The 21,451-nt window shown below is 50.3% G+C and overlaps 2 protein-coding genes across 4 annotated transcripts; one reads left to right on the forward strand and one right to left on the reverse strand.

Annotated features, from left to right (window-relative positions):
* Positions 1-161: 161 nt before the first annotated feature.
* LOC120679695 (Golgi SNAP receptor complex member 1-1-like) lies at positions 162-8,588 on the reverse strand. Of its 3 annotated transcripts, XM_039961352.1 has the most exons (5): positions 8,280-8,560; positions 7,258-7,485; positions 6,877-7,041; positions 554-667; positions 162-464 (listed from the first exon to the last, which is right to left on the reverse strand). In XM_039961352.1, exons 1-5 carry the CDS (start codon positions 8,313-8,315, stop codon positions 351-353), a joined length of 657 nt encoding a protein of 218 aa, XP_039817286.1. In that variant the 5' UTR covers positions 8,316-8,560; the 3' UTR covers positions 162-350. The 3 variants fall into 3 exon arrangements, with proteins under 3 accessions (XP_039817286.1, XP_039817284.1, XP_039817285.1); XM_039961350.1 differs by lacking the exons at positions 162-464; positions 554-667 and adding an exon at positions 4,218-6,771 and having other exon boundaries at positions 8,280-8,588; XM_039961351.1 differs by lacking the exons at positions 162-464; positions 554-667; positions 7,258-7,485; positions 8,280-8,560 and adding an exon at positions 4,218-6,712 and having other exon boundaries at positions 6,877-7,017.
* Positions 8,589-11,548: 2,960 nt separating this feature from the next.
* Positions 11,549-12,585, forward strand: LOC120679693 (temperature-induced lipocalin-1-like). Its single transcript, XM_039961347.1, has 2 exons — positions 11,549-12,044; positions 12,140-12,585. Exons 1-2 carry the CDS (start codon positions 11,682-11,684, stop codon positions 12,320-12,322), a joined length of 546 nt encoding a protein of 181 aa, XP_039817281.1. The 5' UTR covers positions 11,549-11,681; the 3' UTR covers positions 12,323-12,585.
* Positions 12,586-21,451: the final 8,866 nt, after the last annotated feature.

Consider the following 21,451-nt stretch of genomic DNA (forward strand, 5'->3'; position numbering starts at 1 on the left):
CACCAATCAAAAAAACCCAAAAAAGCTAAAAAAAAAGAGGGGGGGGCAATATTGATACAAGTTGGTGGGAGCCACTTGTATAGGTATTATGGATACATATTACATAGCCAGTTGCTTGAAATGCTGAATTCTCCAGACCCCTGATAGGTGCATCATCCATGTATCCTGAGAGTAATTCTTTACTAACTCGGGTGTAAAATGTGGGTGAAGCAGCTCAATCTGAGCTATAGTCATCTGATGTTGCTTGAACACAAATAGAATCATAACAGCACTGACGTAACATTCTCCAAACATCTGTCACTAGCAGTTATATATACTACTTATCCGAGCTCACAACACTCATAGTACTACTATTTTGACAACCAGTAGATGAAAATAAGAAATGCGCAAACGGAGGCAACTAATGAAAGAACAATTGTGTCCATCGATTTCTTCCTTCTGATTGACGAAAGGATCTGATTGATCTGCATGAGTACAGAAAGAAACAGATGTAAATAAGAAGTTGCAATGAATTATTTCAAATTGAAAATACCTATAAATTAGATGAAAATACCATAGGGAGCCGATTGCCAACGTTGCTAATTTTCGAAGTGATTCCACCGAATGTTGACCGTTGTGACATAAGTGCACCGAGTGCTGTGTGAGCTTGTGATAAGACATTATCAATCTGGAGTATTGTTTCAATGTAAATATAATTTCCGATAAGGATTAACCCAAATACTAAACAATAGTGATAGAAACTAAATTGTGGATTGTAAACCACAAACTGATTTTTTTCAGGCAAACAGCCACAAGGAGTGTGCCTTCACTCTCTAAAATGGATGTGAGCATTTCTAATTCAAGGGGATTGGGTTTCATTCCACAGATACAGGCTTGCGTCTATGATGATCTAACAAAAATCCCATATTTATAATCTTTATCAGTCTCTAAACTCGTTTACATAATAATTGAACGGTGCAATTTTCAAATAACGAAACAATCTTTTGTCTTTGTTTTTTATTTGAGACCATCTTTGGTGCTGTAATGGCTGCCAGCATTCCCACAACAACATATATGGAATATATTGTCCATTTGATCACTAATGCTAAATAAGATGGCAGAACCGAAACTCAATGGGTTTTCGACTTGGTTTTAGTAACACTGCATTTGTATAATTTGATGAGATTATGCGCAATTATATACATATGAGATATCATCCAGACAGATGAACGAGTTGGCTCAAGAATATAATGTTCACCCAAACAATGTGGATCTTAAAAACAATGTGAGTCTAAAAAACAGTATCAGGAAACAGATATGTAAAAAGACAAGGTCCTACATATCAGGTATGTTTTCACAAAAGCTGAACATCAGTGTAGACCAGACCACACACAGCAAATATGGTGTCAGGGTGCGAGCGGCGTAGAGCGTAGCTATGGTGGACGGGTGGCCGAGGACTCGGCTCCCGGCGACGGCGAGGGCGCGACGCCGTCCTGGCGGCCGGCGTCAAGCGGGAACAGAGGTTGCGCGCAGGAACAGAGGCAAAGACGTGCGGGACGCCAAGAGATCTAATTGATCTCTAGCATAACTTCCATTAGCCACTGAGTACAATAGTTATAGGTTTGATTACAACTGACTTGGGAAATACAAATTCAAACACAAAGCAAACTGCTACGACGTAGTGGGCGCGTGCCCTGTCTACTCTTCAGCCACGATGGCGCCTTTCATACACTTGTCCTACCATAACATCTCTCCCTCCCTCGGGGAACAGCTCGTCCTCGAGCTGGAAGTCGGGGTATGCTTCGCGAAACTTGTTCACGGGCTCCCATGTAGTGTCTGCTGGAGATAGGCCAGACCACTGGACAAGAATGTGCCACTGTCCTCGACGGAGCTGTGATTTGAGAACGCGTTCTGGGGTTTGCAGGAGTCGCCCATGTTGCATAGGTGGTAGGGAAGGTGCTGCAGTAGGCGGTGCACCATGAAATGGTTTGAGAACACCCACATGGAACACATCATGAAGTTGAGCCCCTTCTGGTAGCTGTAACCGATAAGCTAGAGCTCCAATGTGTTCTGTAATCTGGTAGGGGCCTGCATATTTTGGGCTTAGCTTGCTGCGTGATCCTTGAATGAGGGACTGCACTGGACGATGTAGTAGCCGGAGCCACACCCAATCTCCCACATGAAACTCCACAGCACGGTGATGGGCATCATAATACCGGCGAGCGTATTCTTGAGCTTGAAGCAAGCGCTCACAGACATCGGCGAGAAATATGTCTCGTTCTTGCAGGAGTGTGTCAACAGTTGTAGTACGGGCTGAATTGGCATTGTATGGAAGCACTGGTGGTGGGGGGCGACCATAAACAACTTGGAATGGTGTAGTGCGCAGAGCTGTATGGTAGCTTGTGTTGTAGCAAAATTCTGCCCAAGGGAGCCAATCCAACCATGCCCGAGGGCGGTCACCGGTAATGCATCTGAGATACATAGCAATGGTTTTGTTAACAGCTTCTGACTGACCGTCTGTTTGTGGATGGAATGCCGTGCTCATGCGGAGTTGCACTCCGGCCTGCTTGAAGAGATCGCGCCACACATGGCCCGTGAACACAGGATCACGATCACTGACAATAGATGTTGGGAATCCATGCAGCCGCACGATGTCTTGAAAAAATGCACGAGCTACTGAAGTTGCCGTGTAAGGATGGCCAAGAGCAATAAAATGTGCATATTTGGAAAATCGATCCACCACTGTGAGAATGACGCTTTTGCCATTTACTTTGGGAAGTCCCTCGATGAAGTCAATGGAGATGTCGGACTAGATCTGAGAAGGAACTTCCAATGGCTGCAGCAGGCTGGCAGGGTGAAGTGTTTCAGTTTTGTTTCGTTCGCAGGTCGTGCAAGATTTGACAAAACTGCGAACGATTTGTTTCTCATTGTCAATGTTGAAGTCACGGCGTAATCTATGGAGAGTTTTCTGAATTCCCTCATGCCCAGCTGTATGGGCCATTTGCAAAATGGTATCAATGTGAGCTGAATTGCTGGGTACAAAAACACGAGAACCATGCATGATCAGGCCATCTTGGAGGCTCCATTCAGTGCCACGAGTTGTTGTGATATGGTCTCTAAGCTCACGTAGGGCAGTAGAACTTTCTAGTTCAGCTTTGAGGTCTGCAAATAACTGGAATGAAGGCCCAGACAGAAGTGAGAGTTCCATTTGTGGCTGTACACGGCGTGAAAGAGCATCTGCAACTGTGTTTAGGCGACCAGGCTGATATTCAACAATGAAGTCATAGCCAAATAATTTGCTGATCCATTGGTGCTGGGGTACTGTAGAAAGCCTTTGATCAAGCCTTTGATCAACTGTGTTCTGACTATGAATTTTCTGCCCCAAAGGTATGCACGCCAATGTCTGACTGCTTGAACCAACCCGATAAGTTCTCTTTCATAAGCTGCTAGTTTGAAATGACAGGCCGCAAACGGCTTGCTGTAGAAGGCTAGAGGACCAGAATGTTGGTGTAATACTGCCCCAAACCCAGAGCCTGAAGCGTCACAGTCAACAATGAAGGACTCACTGAAATTTGGGAGTTGCAGAACTGGTGCAGATGACAGGGCCTTTTTAAGAGTAGAGAAGGCTAATGATGCTTGATCTGACCAGGAGAAACAATCTTTCTTCAGCAATTGTGTCAGAGGTGCAGCTATAGTTCCAAAGTTGCTGATAAAACGTCGATAATAACCTGCAAGCCCAAGGAACCCACGCAATTCTTTAGTTGTTTTAGGTGTTGGCCATGATTCAACTGCAGAAATTTTGTCACTGTCCATTGCTACTCCAGAAGCTGATATAACATGACCCAAATAGGTGACTGACTGAGTAGCAAATGCACATTTGGATTTCTTGACATGGAGGTTATGATCACGCAGTGTAGAAAGGACAGCTCTTAAGTGTTGGAGATGCTCAGAATATGAATTGCTGTAAATTAAAATGTCATCAAAGAATACCAAGACACATTTTCTAAGAAATCTGTGCAAGACTGAATTCATCAATGCTTGAAATGTTGCTGGGGCGTTAGTTAACCCGAACGGCATCACCAGAAACTCAAAGTGACCGTGATGTGTTCTAAATGCTGTCTTTTCCACATCATTGGGGTGTACTCGAACTTGATGATATCCTGCACGTAAATCCAACTTGCTGAAAAATTTGGCACCATGGAGTTCGTCTAAGAGCTCTTCAACTATTGGTATTGGAAATTTGTCTTTGACCGTGATATCATTGAGAGCTCTATAGTCCACGCAAAATCTCCAAGTATTATCTTGTTTCTTAACAAGTAGAACTGGTGCTGAAAATGGAGAAGTACTCGGTCTGATGATTCCCTGCTGTAACATGGTTGAACATTGTGTTTCAAGCTCATATTTTTGCAGCTGTGGATAACGGTAGGGACGAACCGCTACTGGTGCTGACTGTGGTAGCAGGTGGATGCGGTGGTCACAATCACGTGCCGGGGGCAATCCTGTGGGTGGATCAAAGACATCTTGAAAAGAGTTCAATAGTGATTCCAGCAAGGGTGGTTCTGTAGTGGACAGTGCGTGAATGTGACCAGGAGGTGATTTAGCACGTTGTGGCGATCCAATCCTCTCCACACTACGCGATGCCCACGATGCCAGAATGACATGCATAGTTCATCGAAGTTCCAGAGTATAGGCCCCAATGTCTTGAGGAAAGAAATGCCAAGTACCATGTCAAAGCAGTCAAGTGGAATGATATAGCATTCTACTGAGAAGAATTCAGAACCAATGCGAGCTGCAACATCACGAGCGAGGCCACGACATGCTACTCGGTCACCATTGGCGACGATGACACTAGCTCCATTACTGTCATGAAGGTGCAAGCCAATGTGGTCTGCTGCCTCCAAACTGATGAAGTTGGACGAAGAGCCTGAATCCAATAGTGCACATAGTACAGACTCTCCAATTTTCACATTCACTTTCATGGTGTCATTGGTTGTGAGTCCAGCAATGGCATGTAATGAAATGAGAGGCGGTTGATCCTCATGTTCTTCTGTGCTTGTGTGTTCAGTGTCATCAAGATCATCAAAATCAGTTACCTCCAGATAGAAAAGCTTGGGACACTTGTGGCCGCGGATGTACTGCTCATCACAATTGTAGCAGAGTCCTTGCTGTCGACACTCGGCCATTTCAGCAGGACTTAGCCGGCGAAGCGGTCTGGAAGTACCTTGAGGAGGCACTGGAGCTGTCGCCTGAGGCGACGCTGTCAGTGCAGCCGTAGTAGGTGGCATTGGTGAGGTACGAGGCGGTAGCCTTGGTGCGCGACTGAAAGTTGATGATGGCAGCGAGGACGGCCGGCGCTCGAACGCGCGCGCCAAAGCCATGGCACGCTGCAGGTCCTGAGGAGCGTGCAACTCGACATCAGTGCGAAGCGGTTGCGGCAGCCCCCCAGTGAAGAGCTGAACCTGTTGTGCCGCGGACAATGGTCCCGCATGCGCCAAGCGCATCTGGAATGTCTCTTGATAATCGAAGACCGATCCGCAGAATGGCAACCTCGCAAGCTCGGCAAGATGATTTGTGCCGAGTGGAGGTCCAAAACGCTGCTGGCACAAGGACTTGAACATAGGCCAGGTGATGGAGTGGATGTCGCCGGCGTCGCGTTCCAGCATGTAGAACCAATGTTGCGCGACGCCGGTCATGTGGAAGGAGGCCAGCCACACCTTGTCTGCTTCACGAGTTCGTTGAGCCCGGAAGAAGTGGTCGCAGCGATTAAGCCAGCCAATTGGATCTTCCTTGCCATCGAAGACTGGAAAGGACAGTTTGTGATAGCGCGGAACGGCAGCGCCATCATCATGTTCATCGAGATTTTCTTGCGGCGGTTGCTGGAAGATTGGGATTTGGGATGGAGAATGGGGAAACGAGATCTGGGTGATGGGAATTGGTCTGTGTGGAGCGTCGGTATGGATGATGACCGACGGTGAAGGCTGCAGAGGTGGAATTCCGCCGTACCCCGGCATACCGAGCACTGGGTACCCAGGCGGCGGAAGAGGTGGGTCGGCCTGGGCGAAGCCGCTCGTGGCCTGAGAGGATTCGCCGGCGGCCCCCGATGGTCTTCCTTCCACGGTGGCGAGACGAGCTGCAAATTGGCCCATCTGCCACTGAAGGCCATAAATGGCGGAGGTGAGTGTGTTCAGGGCAGAGGAGCTATCCGAAGCCGATGCAGCGGGGATGTGGTGTACTTGTGGCGGCGGCGGCGGGGTAGTGGAGGTTGGTGGTGGCCGGAGGTGGCCGGAGGTGGGCGCGACGGCCATCAGCAACGAGGCGCTGGTGGCGGAAGTAGCGGCGACGGTTACGGAGGAGGATGCGGCTGCAGTCCCAGACATCGAGGAGACGTCTGATACCAAATTGTCAGGGTGCGAGCGGCGTAGAGCGTAGCTATGGTGGATGGGTGGCCGGGGACTCGGCTCCCGGCGACGGCGAGGGCGCGACGCTGTCCTAGCGGCCGGCATCGAGCGGGAACAGAGGTTGCGCGCAGGAACAGAGGCAAAGACGTGCGGGACGCCAAGAGATCTAATTGATCTCTAGCATAACTTCCATTAGCCACTGAGTACAATAGTTATAGGTTTGATTACAACTTACTTGGGAAATACAAATTCAAACATAAAGCAAACTGCTACGACGTAGTGGGCGCGTGCCCTGTCTACTCTTCAGCCACGATGGCGCCTTTCATACACTTGTCCTACCATAACATATGGTTAGCCTAGTCAGAAATGCACTTTCTAGCAGGGGCTTGACTGCCTGTTATTATAATGAAATTACTCAGTTGGAATGTCAGAGCTAACAAAAACTAGGCCAATAATAAGATTTTTAAAGGAGATAGGGGAAGATGGGAAGTGGTTGTACCTGTCCAGTACTTCGGGTGATTGTTGCTTGTTCTTTTAGGAGAGATAGATCGGAGGAATCTGCAGCCTCTCCAACATCAAAGCTTGCTCTGTCAAAATCTCTAAAATCAAGGAGGGAAGCATGTTGCTGCTTTGCTCTAAGACTTGAACGGAGGCGGAAGAATTCCTGCATTACAATAAAGCAAAATTAGGAGATTAGGGGCAAAATATTATCGTACATATTTGTCATCATAGGAGTATTGCTCCACAAAAAGCATTCTGTTATGTTTTCAAGGTGGTAGACAAACGTAGCTAGAAACACAAATCAGGACATGCTGGCCTAAATCTGATTAAAATGAAGACAACACTAAAAATGTGCAAGACAGCAAGAGAAACCAATAACCTGTGAAAGATCCTGCAAAATCTCCATATGTCGAGTCAAGGTGTGAGAAAGGAGTTCTGAGCCTCCTGATGATACCCAGGCCTGCATCTGAGAATTTACTTGCTGAAGTTGCTTCAGTGATCTTTCTATATCCGACTCGCCATGATTCTCTGAATCATCAGATTTCATAGAAGCCAGTTTCCGGTATGCGTTCAGTTGGTCATCTAACTGAGCTTCTAGCTTCCTTGCCTTCAGGAGTAACAAAAATTTGTTCAAACACAATTGGCGGTAGAAGTAACAAGTATTTTAGCAGATGAAGCTAGATGGGCCAACAAATACGTATCAGTAAGCATGGGCTATGGGACTGCGCCTATGTCTGATAGATAGCATGCCTCTTCCCGCAGCAAAAGCATGACGCGGTGACTTACATTGTGCAGAAATGCCAAACGTTATGCAGAAGTTTGAACAGAAATGGAAACTCATCCTAACCCCTACTGACCAGCCAACAAGATCAGTCATGAAGAACTTCATTTGCTCTAGGTGGCCGAGTTTAGATCAACCATTCGAAGTTGAGGTTTCCTCCAACAGAGAGGACGTGTTTATATTATATAAATACCAATGCTACAGCGGGATGCTATCCTCATAGGTGACAGTAACTAGTCGCCAAATGCAGTTCACAGTACAAAATACGTTATCAGATAATGCCGTAAGAACACTCAACGTGATAACCGTCGGAACTGGGTCAACGTTGGAGCAAATGTTTCACCCAGATCGTGGCTTCTCCGATCTCCAGTCTCCACCCAGGACGCGCAAATATCCGTAGGAGCACAACGCTAGCCGGCGAATCACGCCCATAACCCAAGGGGCCAAGGGGGCTAAACCTCTGCTATGAGGCCGCTAGACTCGAAATGCCAAAACGGACCACGTGAACCCGGAGACCAGCCAGGCCAGATCTCCGTGAAGCAGCGACGGAATTGCGCGAGAGAAGCTCCGTTCAGAGGTGAGCTGGGGCGCGAGAGAGGCTGGGGAAGCTGGCAACGCACCTGCTTGCGGAGTGCGTCCCACGAAGACGCCTCCATGGCGGCGGAGCGCTCCTCCTGGCGGACACAGGGGCCGGGCGGGGCCCGCGCGAGATGCCGGCTGTTGGGCGCTGCGCCTGGATCACGCCTCGCGGGGCACGCGCGCGGGAGGGCGAGTTTGGGAGGAGGACGAGGAGGCGGGGAGGACGGAACGGGGAAGGTTGTTGGTTGGGCGCTGCCGCGCTGGAGCAGGAGCCGACGTGGGCAGGGTGGGTTGAATAGAGCCAGAGCCAAGGTGGACTGGAAGGAGGAAGAGGACGCCGGGCCGCGTGCTGTATCGGCAACCACCGGACTGAGACGAATTAGTGTCCACTTGGGCAGTATTGTAGTATTGTTTTTGCTATTTTCTCGCACTGTCCCTTAGAGAGATTAGACCTCACGTGCTACCAGGGCGAGCTATACGGGCTCCACATCCATGCTAAAATCAAAATTCAGTGCTACACATTAGATTTCCACCTTATAAATTAAAGCCAGCAGCAAAGTCCCCCCCCCCCCCCTCTCACCCCCCCTAATTTCCATCTTATAAATAAAATCATGCTAAAGTGTGGGTATTCATTTTATCTAGTCTAGTGTTAAAATATGGCAATACTTTTCTCTCTTGTAAGGTTTAAGAAAATTCTAACAAATTATCATGATTTTTTTTCATAAATATTAAATTACCAACTTTTAGATATGAACTAAATGATGGTTAAATTTTATTAGTGCATCTTGATTGTGTCTAGGTAAAACCTGAAAGCCAACTAGCTTTCATAGGCTAACGTTGAGTGAAGATCAAAGAGGAAGGTGGATGGATGGCAATGAGTTGGGTAAGATGCGGAACAATTACTTTTTTTGAGGACAGATGCGGAACAATTACTTGTCCGCGATAATACCTGAAAATTTAAGATTTATTCATACCAACGAAATCTATCGGATAAAATTTGATATCCGTACCCATAGGCGATGGGTACCCGACGGATTCCAGATACCTGTCGGGTTTATTCATAAGAGCACAAATAATATATCATTCTAATGATATAAATAAGTTTAGTTCGAATATGTCATCTATACAAGTCAATGCAAATATTATAAAATAAAGATCAAACACTTCATGCTACATGGTTTATTCATATCAATAGGTCTACTTTATAGTTGTATGCACACAAATTGTTGAGTCAAATGTTTTATATGACAAGCAACAGGCAATGATAAGCTACACCGCTAAAAGAATAAGTAAGGGAAATCTCACCTCTCATTGACAATGCACACATATTAACTCTTCATAATTCATATATTCTATACTAGAATGATACTAAATATGATAATAATACAGATTCTTTAATTACAACTTATGTTTCGAGTACCCATCAGATATCCACGGGTAAATTTTGGAGTTAAATACATCAAAGGCCCTCGAACTTGTCCTCAGGTGCCACTAAGGTCCACGAATACGCAAAATCAAAATCTGACACCCTGAACTTGTTAAGTTGTGTCACTTAGGTCCATAACCCTTCAAAGGACATGAATATATGCAAAAAAAACCTTCTTTTTTCCCCTCCTCTCACTACGCCCCCCTCCTCCATCGGCCATATGCGCACCCTCCTCGCCCCTAACGCCACACCACCGGCGAGCGGCCGTCGCACCCCCTCCGCCCCACCTCCGGCGAGCGGCCGTCGCTCACCCCTCCTCCCCACCTCCGGCGAGCGGCTGGTGCGCACCCCTCCTCCCTCCCCTGCTCGATCCCCCGCGCGGAACGGCAGCGGGGCCTCGCTCCTTCCTCCTCCTCTCTCTCACGACGGCGGCGGCGACCGGAACTGGCTCTGCTCCGCCGCTCGCTGCCATCCACCGGCCCCGCACGCGGCCACACCACACCGGATCCGCACGGGTGGTGGGAGCACGCGATGGCCGGCACGAGCGGCCTGTGCGGGAGCGGCGGCCGGGCAAGCATGGCTCGGGCTGCCGGTGCGCAGGGGAACCGCCTTCCCTCCCTCTCGCTCCTTTCTGGCGGCGTCCGAGGCGCAGGACCGTGCGAGTCGGAGCAGGCAGCGGAGCGGCGCGCGAGGCTGCGGGTGGGCGGAGTCGGCGGCGTGCGAGTGGGCGGAGCAGGCGGCCGCGGCGGCCGGTGGGCGGGCGGAGCCAGCGGCGCGTAGGCGGGCGGAGCCAGCGGCGCGTAGGCGGGCGGAGCGGGCGGCGCGCGGCCAGAGCGGCCCGCGTGGCAGCACGGAGGAGCAGGGGTGCGGAGGCGTCAGGCAAGGCTGGCGGCGCGCAGCGTCAGGCGAGGCGGGCCAACCGGAGGCGAGCAGCGCGCGATGTCGGGCGAGGCGGGCCGGCCGGAGGACGTAGATATAGAAGATGATAAAATTCAAGTTTTTTGCATATATTCATGCCCCTTGAAGGGTTATGGACCTAAGTGGCACAACTTAACAAGTTCAGGGTGTCAGATTTCGATTTTGCGAGTTCGTGGACCTAAATGGCACATGAGTACAAGTTCGAGGGTCGCTAGTGTATTTAACTCCTAAATTTGATATCTGTGCCCGACCTGATTTATTTTGGATACCCAACCCAATCCACCCGTGGTGAATTTTATACCCATACTCTCATTCACCTCTCATCCATCGGTTACTGTATCATGAAAAGTGCTCTAGTCGCCTTTAGAATAAGCGCGACATGGCCTTCAGAGCATAATGCAAATATGTTCTGAGACCAAGCAGATGATTCGGTCCTCCATCTCTTCTATCATTGCTATCCAATGAAACAATTCTGGTGGCACACGCTATCATGGACAGGCATTAGACATATCCAGGCATTAGGCATATCGCTGATGCTACCAGCATCGGAATGCACAACACGTTAAATTTCAGAATATTCATTCTCAAGGGGAGTCGAACTCAGGACCTCAAATGTTACCGGGACTCTTTTTTAACCCTAGGTACAGGCCTTTCGCTGGAACTCGTGGTTGGAAGCCAACGTCCGACTATTTCTGATATTGAAAAAGACAAGCGTTTAGGCACTAGTGCTCGCTAGCCTCTGGGCCAGCAACCAGGGCCCAGGGAGAGAGAGGACCACCCAAGAGCAGAGAAAAAAAAGCCCCGGCTCGATGGATCCCAGACCACTATATTCCGCCGGCCCAAAAGCCGAAGGAAACCCACCGCGGCCGCGGCCGCGACGCGCACCGAGCAACACGCTCCGATAACGTATCGCCCACAATCCTCCACGTCTCCCGCACCTGCCTTTTATTGCTGCCGGCACTGCACTGCACGGCACATCCCTATCGTCTACTCCGACCCCTCGCCCCGGCCGCGGCCGCCTTCGCATCCGGCACCCCCCCCCCCACCTCGCCCTCTCCCTCTCCCCTCTGAACCCACGCCCGCCACCGCCGCCGGCGCGATGGCCATGCGGGTGGTGCGGAACCTGGACCTGGAGCGGTACGTGGGGCGGTGGTACGAGATCGCGTGCTTCCCGTCGGCATTCCAGCCCAAGACGGGCACCAACACGCGCGCCACCTACGCGCTCAACCCGGACGGCACCGTGCGGGTGCTCAACGAGACGTGGACCGACGGCCGCCGCGGCCACATCGAGGGCACGGCGTGGCGCGCCGACCCGGCCGGCGACGAGGCCAAGCTCCGGGTCCGCTTCTTCGTCCCGCCCTTCCTCCCCGTCTTCCCCGTCACCGGCGACTACTGGGTGCTCCACGTCGACGCCGACTACCAGTACGCGCTCGTCGGCCAGCCCTCCAGGAAGTACCTCTGGGTGCGTGCGCGCCGATCCCTCCCCAATTCTCCACCCAACTGCTGATTCCACACGCATCTGTGGTGTGGCTGACCTCTCTGATTGCTCGCGCGCAGATCCTGTGCAGGCAGCCGCACATGGACGAGGCCGTGTACGGCGAGCTGGTGAGGCGGGCCGAGGAGGAGGGGTACGACGTGTCGAAGCTCCGCAGGACGGCGCACCCGGACCCGCCGCCGGAGAGCGAGGAGAGCCCCAGGGACGGCGGGATGTGGTGGCTCAAGTCCCTCTTTGGCAAGTAGCGCGGCGCGCGGCCCGCGGCTGCGCCGATCGAGCAGGCGGCGAGATGGCCGTGCCGGCGTTCGGACTTGGGAGTCCAGTGTCTACTGCTAGCTCCTGCCGTTTTACCGCGTGTACATTCGCAGTACTACTGCTTCGGGATGAACACATCAAGTTCGTTCCTCCTTGTTATGGTTGCTGCTGCGATCCGCATATGGCGTACCTGTGTTTTGTTTTGAAATGAACTTGGACTTGGAGTCAATTGCATTTCTGCGGTGATGTCGAATTCCCTACCGACTTCTTAGATAATACTTAACTGCATGCCCGATCAGTTGTGGAAACGCTGCGGAAGTTTGACGGAAACGGGCAGGATTCGCGCACTTCCTCATCTGCTCCGGCGGGTGTCCTGAGTCCTGTTTGGGACCGCGTTTGCTTTGCTTCTGAGCAAAGAAGCGAATTAAATCCGCCAAATGGACTGCGGCGGACGCGCGTTGCCCGGCCACCGCGCGTTGAATAAGCGGCCGTTACAACACGCAGCCCCAAAATCGCGAAAAGCGAGCTCCGACCCGCGTATGCGCGCCTCGCTTTTTTTGGCTTGCGGTCCCAAACGGGGCCCTAGTCACGCCACGCGCGCATACATGCGGCACCCGCCGTGTCAATCCATCGCCACGGTGTGATGCGTGGAGGTGTGGCGGCGGACATGCGCCGTGCCCGTGGCGACAGCGGTCGAGGAGCGTGGCACGCGTGGGCATCCCGTGCCCAGCGCGAGCCAGCTAGCCGGGGTGCCGTACTCGCGAGGGGAGGTCGGGCCGGGGCGCGCGCTACGCGTGAGATGTCACATGTTAGAAACATTCTGTTCGCTTGGATTGTCAGTCAATCAATAAATAGTGTTATTCTCTCACAACAAATCAGTATCAACCATCAGCCACCAACCAGTTAGTAGTATTTTTCTTTTATAATAAATCGGCACCAGCTATCAGTCACTCCAAACAACGGGAGTATGTTTTACGGTTTTGCTTGTCAAGCATTTTGGCCAACAAACGACAGGAGTATGTGTTACGGTTTTGCTTGTCAAGCATTTTGGCCAACAGCTACAGGAAAGGAAATGAAATTCCTTGCGTGATAATTTGACCCAAAGCTTACGCCAGAGAATCGTGTTCGGGCTGGGCCATCGGAACTCTCCCACGCACTGATCTCCTCACCTTTGGGCCAAGCTAATGTTTTTTTTTGAAGGAAATAGCAGGTGCTCTGCCTTTTCATTAATAGTAGGAAGCATGAAGAACAGAAACAAAAACAGGAACCAGAAGCACAACAAAAAATGAACAACTAGCGCCGGCTACCAAAAGCGGCAGCACGGGCGCAACTAGAAAGGAAAAACTAATTTACAACTTGAACGATGAGCGCTGCACTCAGCGTAGCAATATCCTGGCGGATCAAACTGGTTAGCTGTAAAGCATTGAGAGTTTTGTTGTCGTAGAAACGTCGGCAGCGTTCCTTCCACACATTCCAGACGGTGTAGGTGATGATTTGGTTTCGTTCTTGTGAGTGAGACAACAGATCTAACCACCATTTCTTGAGGTCTGTTGTTGTGCTCGTGAGGTTGTGTTGTCCCGTCTGCTGTGAAATCAGGGACCAGACCGACTGCGTGAAGGAGCAGTTGACAACGAGGTGCAGGGTGGATTCTTCTCTCGTTCTGCAGAGTTGACAAATGGGGTTTGCCTGTCCACCCCTCTTGATTATGCGATCTGCAGTCATTAACTTCTGTTGGAGGAGTAGCCACAGAAAGAATTTGCATTTGTTCTCCACCTTGAGGTTCCAGACCTTGGACCAGTTGAAATCCGGATAGGATCCGTGGAATTGGACTGCATATGCCGAACGGGATGAGTAGCTACCGTCTGCCGTGGAGTTCCACCTTATCTGGTCCGGCTCCTGATTGAGTTGAACCGTCTGGAGCTGCTCCCATAGGGACACGAACTGATGAAGCTGGGCACTAGTGCTGATGCGGTTCAGGCCCCGCATCCATCTCCCTTGTGGCAAGCTGCAAGCCACAGTCATATTTTTTCGCCAGGCCAGAGCAAAACACAATGGAGCAATATCCATGGGAGCCTGCCCATTGAGCCATCTGTCCTTCCAGAAACTAGTCTTCGCGCCATCGCCGATGCTGATAGAAGTGCAAGCTCTGAAAAGTGCGAGGTCTGTCTGTGTTACTCGCGCCGGAAAGCCCGACCACGGTCGCGCTGAGTCTGTCCATTGGAACCAAAGCCATTGGAGTCTGAGTGCTCTGGAGAATTTCTCAAGGTTTGGGATGCCAAGACCGCCCAATTTCTTTGGCCGGCACACCCGTTTCCAATTAACTTTGCAGTGACCCCCTTTTGCAGACTCCTCGCCTCGCCAGAGAAAACTGCGGCGAAGCTTGTCAATGCGCTTGATTGCCCACTTGGAAAGAGGGAAAATTGTTAGGTGGTAGGTGGGGATGGATGAGAGAACAGCATTGACAAGGGTCAGACGGCCTGCCTTGGTGAGTAATCTGCCCTTCCATCCTGGTAACCGAGCCCCAATCTTGTCAATGAGGATTTGTTCATCTGCTCGCTGTGTTCGGCCAATGCGAAGTGGTAAGCCGAGGTAACGGCATGGGAATTGATTAGACCGCCCCGGGAAGGCTGCTGTGATTTCTGCCAAGTCAGTTGTTGCACACTGGATGGGAAACACTTCTGATTTTTGCATGTTGGTAAAGAGGCCTGTCGCTTCTCCAAATGTTTGCAGAATTAGCTGGAGATTTGTCACATCTTGTGCTAAGGGGCGAAGGAAGATTGCTGCATCGTCGGCGTAAAGGCTCGTTCTGAACTTGATCGGGTCTGAGCCAATTGGGTGTAGGAGCCCTTGTGTTGTGGCTTTGTCGAGGACCTGTTGCAATGGGTCCATGGCAAGGATGAAGAGCATCGGTGATAATGGATCACCTTGTCGGAGTCCACGCCGGTGTTTGATTGGCCTCCCTGGCTCTCCATTGAGGATGATGCGCGAGGAAGTGGTTGACCAGATAAGCGAGATGATGTCTCTCCAGCGCTGTCCGAACCCAAGTCGTTCCATGATCTCCAACATGTATTCCCAGCGGACGTTGTCAAAGGCTTTAGCAATGTCTAGCTTCATGAATAGCATCGGTGTTTTTGACCTGTGGAAATGGTTGATTGCCCCATGAATGTACTGGAAGTTGTCATGTATGCTGCGGCCCTTGATGAAAGCACACTGGCTGCGGGATACAATGTCGTTTAGGTGAGGTGCAAGGCGGTTTGCTAGCACCTTCCCTAGGATTTTAGCAACACTGTGCATCAAGCTGATCGGCCTGTAATCAGAAATTGTTGTCGGGTCTTCCTTTTTAGGCAGTAGCACGATGTTTGCGGAGTTGAGAAGATTCCAGTGCTGAGCTCTTAAGTTGTACAATTGATGCAGTGCTTGCATTAGATCATTGCGAATCACTGCCCAGCAGGTTTTGTAGAACAACCCGATGTATCCATCCGGCCCAGGTGCCTTTTCCGCCGGCGAGTCAAAGATAGACCCTCTGACTTCCTCCTCTGTCAGCGGCGCGTCCAAATGGTCGAGGTTATGGCGTTGTATATCCAACAGCTCCCAATTGAGCGTGTGTGCTCGGGTCGGGGAAGAGCCGAGCTGTTCCGTGTAGTGCGACAGTAGTGCGCTGGCCTTGTCTTGCTGTGCCGTGACCATGCCATTTGCCGTTGCAAGAGAAGGTATGAAGTTCTTTCGGCGTCTTGCCGTGGCTCGGAGATGGAATAACTTGGTGTTGGCATCACCTTCCTTGATCCATGTTAGCCGTGATCGCTGCCGAATCTTTATCCTTTTGAGTACCACAAAACCCAGGATCTTGTGTTTGGCCCGCTTGCGTAGGGAGAGCTCCTCTGCGGAAAGCTGCCGACGATCTTGAGCCTGGTCGAGGCATAGTATGATTTCGTGTGCAATGTCTGTCCGAAGCTTCCATTCGTTGACCATTTTCCGACTCCAAGAGCGAAGGGCTTTGCCCAGTCGTGCCAGCTTGATGTGTAGAACTCTGATCTTGTCATTTGAGTGGCAGGGTTTTGTCCAGGATTGTACCACTGTTTCAGCAAAACCTGGCAGGCGGAGCCAGTAAGCTTCGAACCGGAAGCCAGCGTAAGCCTTGTGGAAAGGGTTGCATGAGAGCAGCATCGGGCAGTGGTCAGAGGCTGAGGAAGACAGGGCCTGCATATAACTGTGCTGGTGGTTCATTTCCCAATCTTTTGTACAGAAGACATGATCAATTTTTGTGAGTATAGGGTTGTCCGTCTCACTGGACCAGGTGTATTTACGGCCATGTAGATGGATTTCTTTAAGCTCAAGATTGTCAAGGGCTGATTTGAAACTGTGCATCATGCCTCTATTCACTCTGTCAGTGTTCTTGTCACAAGCCCTGTAGATGAGGTTGAAGTCTCCTAGGATTATCCAACTGGGGAGCATCTGGTGCCGGAGAGAGCACATCTCACTAATAAATTGTATTTTCTCTTGATCCTCTTGAGGTCCATACACTCCGGTAATACTCCATTGGGAGTTATCAGCCCGACTGGTGATGATAGCTGAAATAGAATATTGTCCAGTCGTCACTGACTGCAAGGTGTACAGATCGTGTGAGCAGGCAACAATGACACCTCCCCGAGTACCTTGTGCTGGCAAATAAAAATATGAGCCCACAAACTGCTGTCCCAAAGTTTGAATTATCACGTTGTCATCTACACAGGCCAGCTTCGTTTCTTGGAGGCAGACCACATTGCATCTGTGGTCGTTTACCAGACCCCTGACCACATCACGGCGTGCCACAGAGTTCAAACCACGGACATTCCAATTGAAGATAATGCATTTGTCATCATTCATAACTGAACTTGCAAAGCGACTTCCATAGACCTAGGCCGGGGATAGACAGTATGTCTGATCCGAAGCCGTTTACACAAGTTCTGAACCTAAACTTGAACACCACCCCGTCAAACCTCCTACCAGATAACCACCTAGCTGACCACACAGCCTTGTTCTTGACACGATACATAAGGAAACTTAAATGCTACGTTGAATAAGCAGATGCATTGCAAACTTAAGCAGCAGCAGCATCCGCTGAGCGCCCTGCAGGACCGGGCTTGATGATGCCTTCGGACAGCAGGTCATCCACCGCCGCAATGGCCACCGCTGGCATGAATCCTTCGTACATCTGCATGTACTTCTTGCGCTGCCCTTCCTTGGATGTCTCGGCATCCTCCATGATGCCCCATTTGGCCATCAGTACGCCCTGGGCACGTTCCACCGGCTGGTCCTTTGTGGCAGTCTTCTTTGCTGCCAGTGCCTGCTGCGCCTTGGCCTTCTTCGCGAGACGGTCGCTGCGCCAGGGGGTGAATGGCACCGCCTCCTGGACCACCACAGCAGCCCCAGTAACAGCTGGAGCCACGTCTGCAGCCACATCCAGTATCTCGGCGGCAGCCAGTGGAGCGGCGAGCACAGGAGCGGGCGGCGGTGCAGTGAGCATGTCGATGAAGGCGTTCGCCATGTCCGGGGCGTCGGCGGCCCCGGGAGGCGATGGGGAGAGCAGGCCCTCAGGGAGGGCGGCCTGTTCCGCGTCCGCGCCAAGCTGCGCAGGTGGGCTGCCCAGGGTGTTGTTGCGGTCAGCAGCACTGAGCTCAAGCATTTCCTGTGCCCATTCCTCCAATGGGCTGAAGCTGGTCTTGGTAGACGGGCTTGGGCCGTTTTTTCTTTTTTATATTTAAAAAAAATTAAAATTTCAAAAATATATGTCCGTTTTGAAATATTTCAAAAATATACCCCGGTCGCCCTCCCATAGGGCGACAGGCCCAAAGTGTAATTTTTTTTCTTCAAATTTGCAACGAAGTCCCTGGAGAAAAAAAAAAGAGGGCCTGTCGCCTCCCCAACGGGCGACAGGCCCCTGTCGCCCACCCCTCGGGCGACAGGGGCCTGTCGTCCGGGGGGGCGACAGCCCCCTCCTTTTTTTTCCTCCAGGGACCTATTTTGACCTATTCGAGCGTGTATTCGTTATCATCGTCGGCAGGATCTCGGCCGCTGACTCCTACCGCACCTAACTTGTCCTTCATTAAATCACGGGAAAAAATCGCAAGAACTTCTCTTATTTCACGAGCATTATGGAACCCACAAACATAATAAGTTCACATCAATAGTATCTATAGAAACAAATGACAAGTAACCTACCACAATCATAAGCATCGGATACAAATAAGCGGTCCACAGCTATCTCATTATAAATAAACATCAGAGATACAAACATCAGATACATCTAACCACCCCTAGGGCGTCGGACCCTCTTAGCCCTCTGCTGGGCACGGACATGGCCGTCGGAGTAGGTGAGAACATCCGGAGACCTCACCTGTCACTCAGGACGCTCAAGGGGCTGCGGTGTCTGCTGCTGAGAGATCTCAAGTGGTGCTCCTCCTAGCTGTGAATACCCCGAGACATCGGGGTCATCTTGCGCGGCAGGCTCTTCTGGACTCAAGCTGTCGAAGTCGTCTAAGGTGAAGGTCTCGTTATCTGGTCGAAAGGAGGAAGAAGAAGGTCCGGCGCTCGCATGGGGGTAGAATCCTACGCAAAAAATGTGGATGTTAGCGTACGCTCGTATATTTTGTCATGCCATGTAGAAACCGAAATACGAAACATAAACTAACCTGTGTAGGCCGGTATCTGTGGCCCTGGTACCATCCCTGGATACGGTCCGCCAACTGGTGCTGTCCCTCTAAACATTCTAGTATGGCCGAACGCAGTAGCTGGATCGTATCTTGTATGTGATATTAGTAAATATGTAGGAACACTTGATGTAATTTTAAAGAGATATGTACGTTACCTGCACTTGGGAAGAACTGCGACGTCGGCCCGTGCATGGTCGACGGACACGGGAACGACGACAAGGCCTGAGACGACCCGTGGCTGTCTTCGTACTGCACACGGCTTCCGAAGTTGTGCACTACCTGATGTAACTGATCACGCTGCCTCGACCATGCCTCTGTCTGCTCAAACTGGGTCATTAGGGATCCGGCACGTACCCTCGTCAAGTAAGTCGAGCAGTCCGTCTCCATCATGTTGCAAAGGCGAAGCTGCATCAATTCAGTAAAGGTACAGTTACAAACACATGAATTATCTTATGAATATGATTATATATATATATGCAAATATGATCAAGAGACTCACCGCGCCAGCTAGTGCCTCCACGTGGTGCCGGCCATAGCCATCCTGAGGCCTCGCCTGGTGTGGCTGCGGGTGAGTGTCAACAAAAACCAGACGAGTCCGAGTCCGGGGTAAGTACCAAGTGAGGTAAGCCCTAAAGGAGCTGTCTGTGTGTGGTCCTGTTGGATGGACCATGAGCTCGTCTGCCTGTTCCCATTGGTCCACCCACGGCTGGATCTTGGTGAGCCAATCATCAGAGCACGGCAAGCCACTAGGGCTCCCCGGGTGGACGAGGACGTAGCACCTGTAGGGCTCGGTGCTCAACAGCTGCAAAGTAAGACCTGTGGCTCGAGTCGATCACTGGGTCTAGCAAGGAGTCCATCTCCATACCATATTCCGTTGGTATCATAAAGGAATGACCATTTCTCCTTAGGTGCACCTCGAATGCAGTGTGAAAATGGCTTCTCAATTGAATCCCTAGCTTCTGCAGCCTGACTCGTGCCTGCTCCTGATGCCCTTACCTTCACTAGCTCTGCAGTCAACTGATCAAGCATCTGCCATAATGCATTGAATTTTCTCTGTTGATTTTGGGTGCACAACCTCTTAAACAGGTTCTTAAGATCCTTGTTCTTGAAGTGTTCATAGAAGTTTGCACCCATATGCCTAATGCACCACCTGTTTTGGACATCAGGCCATAATGGAGGCATTGTCGCAGTTCCACGTTGCAATTTTAGTATTGATTGCAGGATACCTGCATGCCTATCACTAATAAGGCACACATCTGGACGTGCACCAACAACATGAATCTTCACTCGTTCAAGGAACCAATACCAACTGTCTATGTTCTCATTCTCAACAAATGCAAATGCGAGCGGAACAATTTGGTTGTTGCAATCTACACCGATTGCGGTGAGTATCTGACCTTTATACCTTCCAGTCAAAAATGTGCCATCAATGCAGATCACCGGAAGACAAAACTGAAATGCTCTAACACAAGCACCTATGCAAAAGAAGGCTCGTTGTATAATTCTTTGTCCCCTAGTCACGACTGGTACAAGGTATGTGTTATAAAAGCTTCCAGGATTTCTAGCAGCAACCTGGGATAACATACTAGGTAGGTTATCATATGATGCCTCGTATGTGCCGAACCGCATCTCGAACACCCTTTGTTTAGCCCGCCATGCCTTCAAATAACTGATGGTGTACTAGTAAGTCTGCTCAATGTGTCGAACAATCATTTTTGTCTCATAATTTAGGTTGTCCATAATAAACCCATACATTTACTTTGCAACAAAGTCGCATGATATATTGCGATGCGAGGGAAGAACTTCTGACAGCAAACAAGTGTGCTATGTGACAATGGAACATTTCCAGTTTGACTTCCATTTTCCCTTAAATGCATGTACTCGCCATGGACATCCAGCATTCACACACTTCACCTCATATTCTTTACTGCCAGACTTTACGACTCTGAATTCTCGTTTCAATGAGATTGCCCATAGTCTCACAGCATCTTTTACGGCTTCAATGTTTGGATATGTTGCACCTTGCACTACCTCATTCCCTCTGTACTCCCACTCCTGATTTCGTACATCTTCTGCGACATGACTGCCAAAACCATGCTCTTTACACTCTTTTGGCAATGAGTACTGCTCGTCATCAGATGAGTCCTCACATTCTTCCATCTCTATTGCGGTTTGGTCTTCTGCCTTCATCTCGTCCACAATGCTATGTATCCTTTCTCCCTCATCAGCAAGGCCCTGTGGTCCCATGTTTTGGTTCTCTGTCTCTTCTGACTCATCTTGCTCACCATAATTGGTCTCTCTTCGAATACTCGGAGTTCTTTGATCTGCACAATGTTGGATTTCATTTTGTGTCTTCTCCTGAATTTGAACAAGAATGGCCAGAGGCCACCCACGCTCTAGAGCTGCTTGCATGTACTTCTGCCAGTCATC

Source organism: Panicum virgatum, chromosome 6N (assembly GCF_016808335.1).
Source record: "Panicum virgatum strain AP13 chromosome 6N, P.virgatum_v5, whole genome shotgun sequence".
NCBI classification, from domain to species: domain Eukaryota; kingdom Viridiplantae; phylum Streptophyta; class Magnoliopsida; order Poales; family Poaceae; genus Panicum; species Panicum virgatum.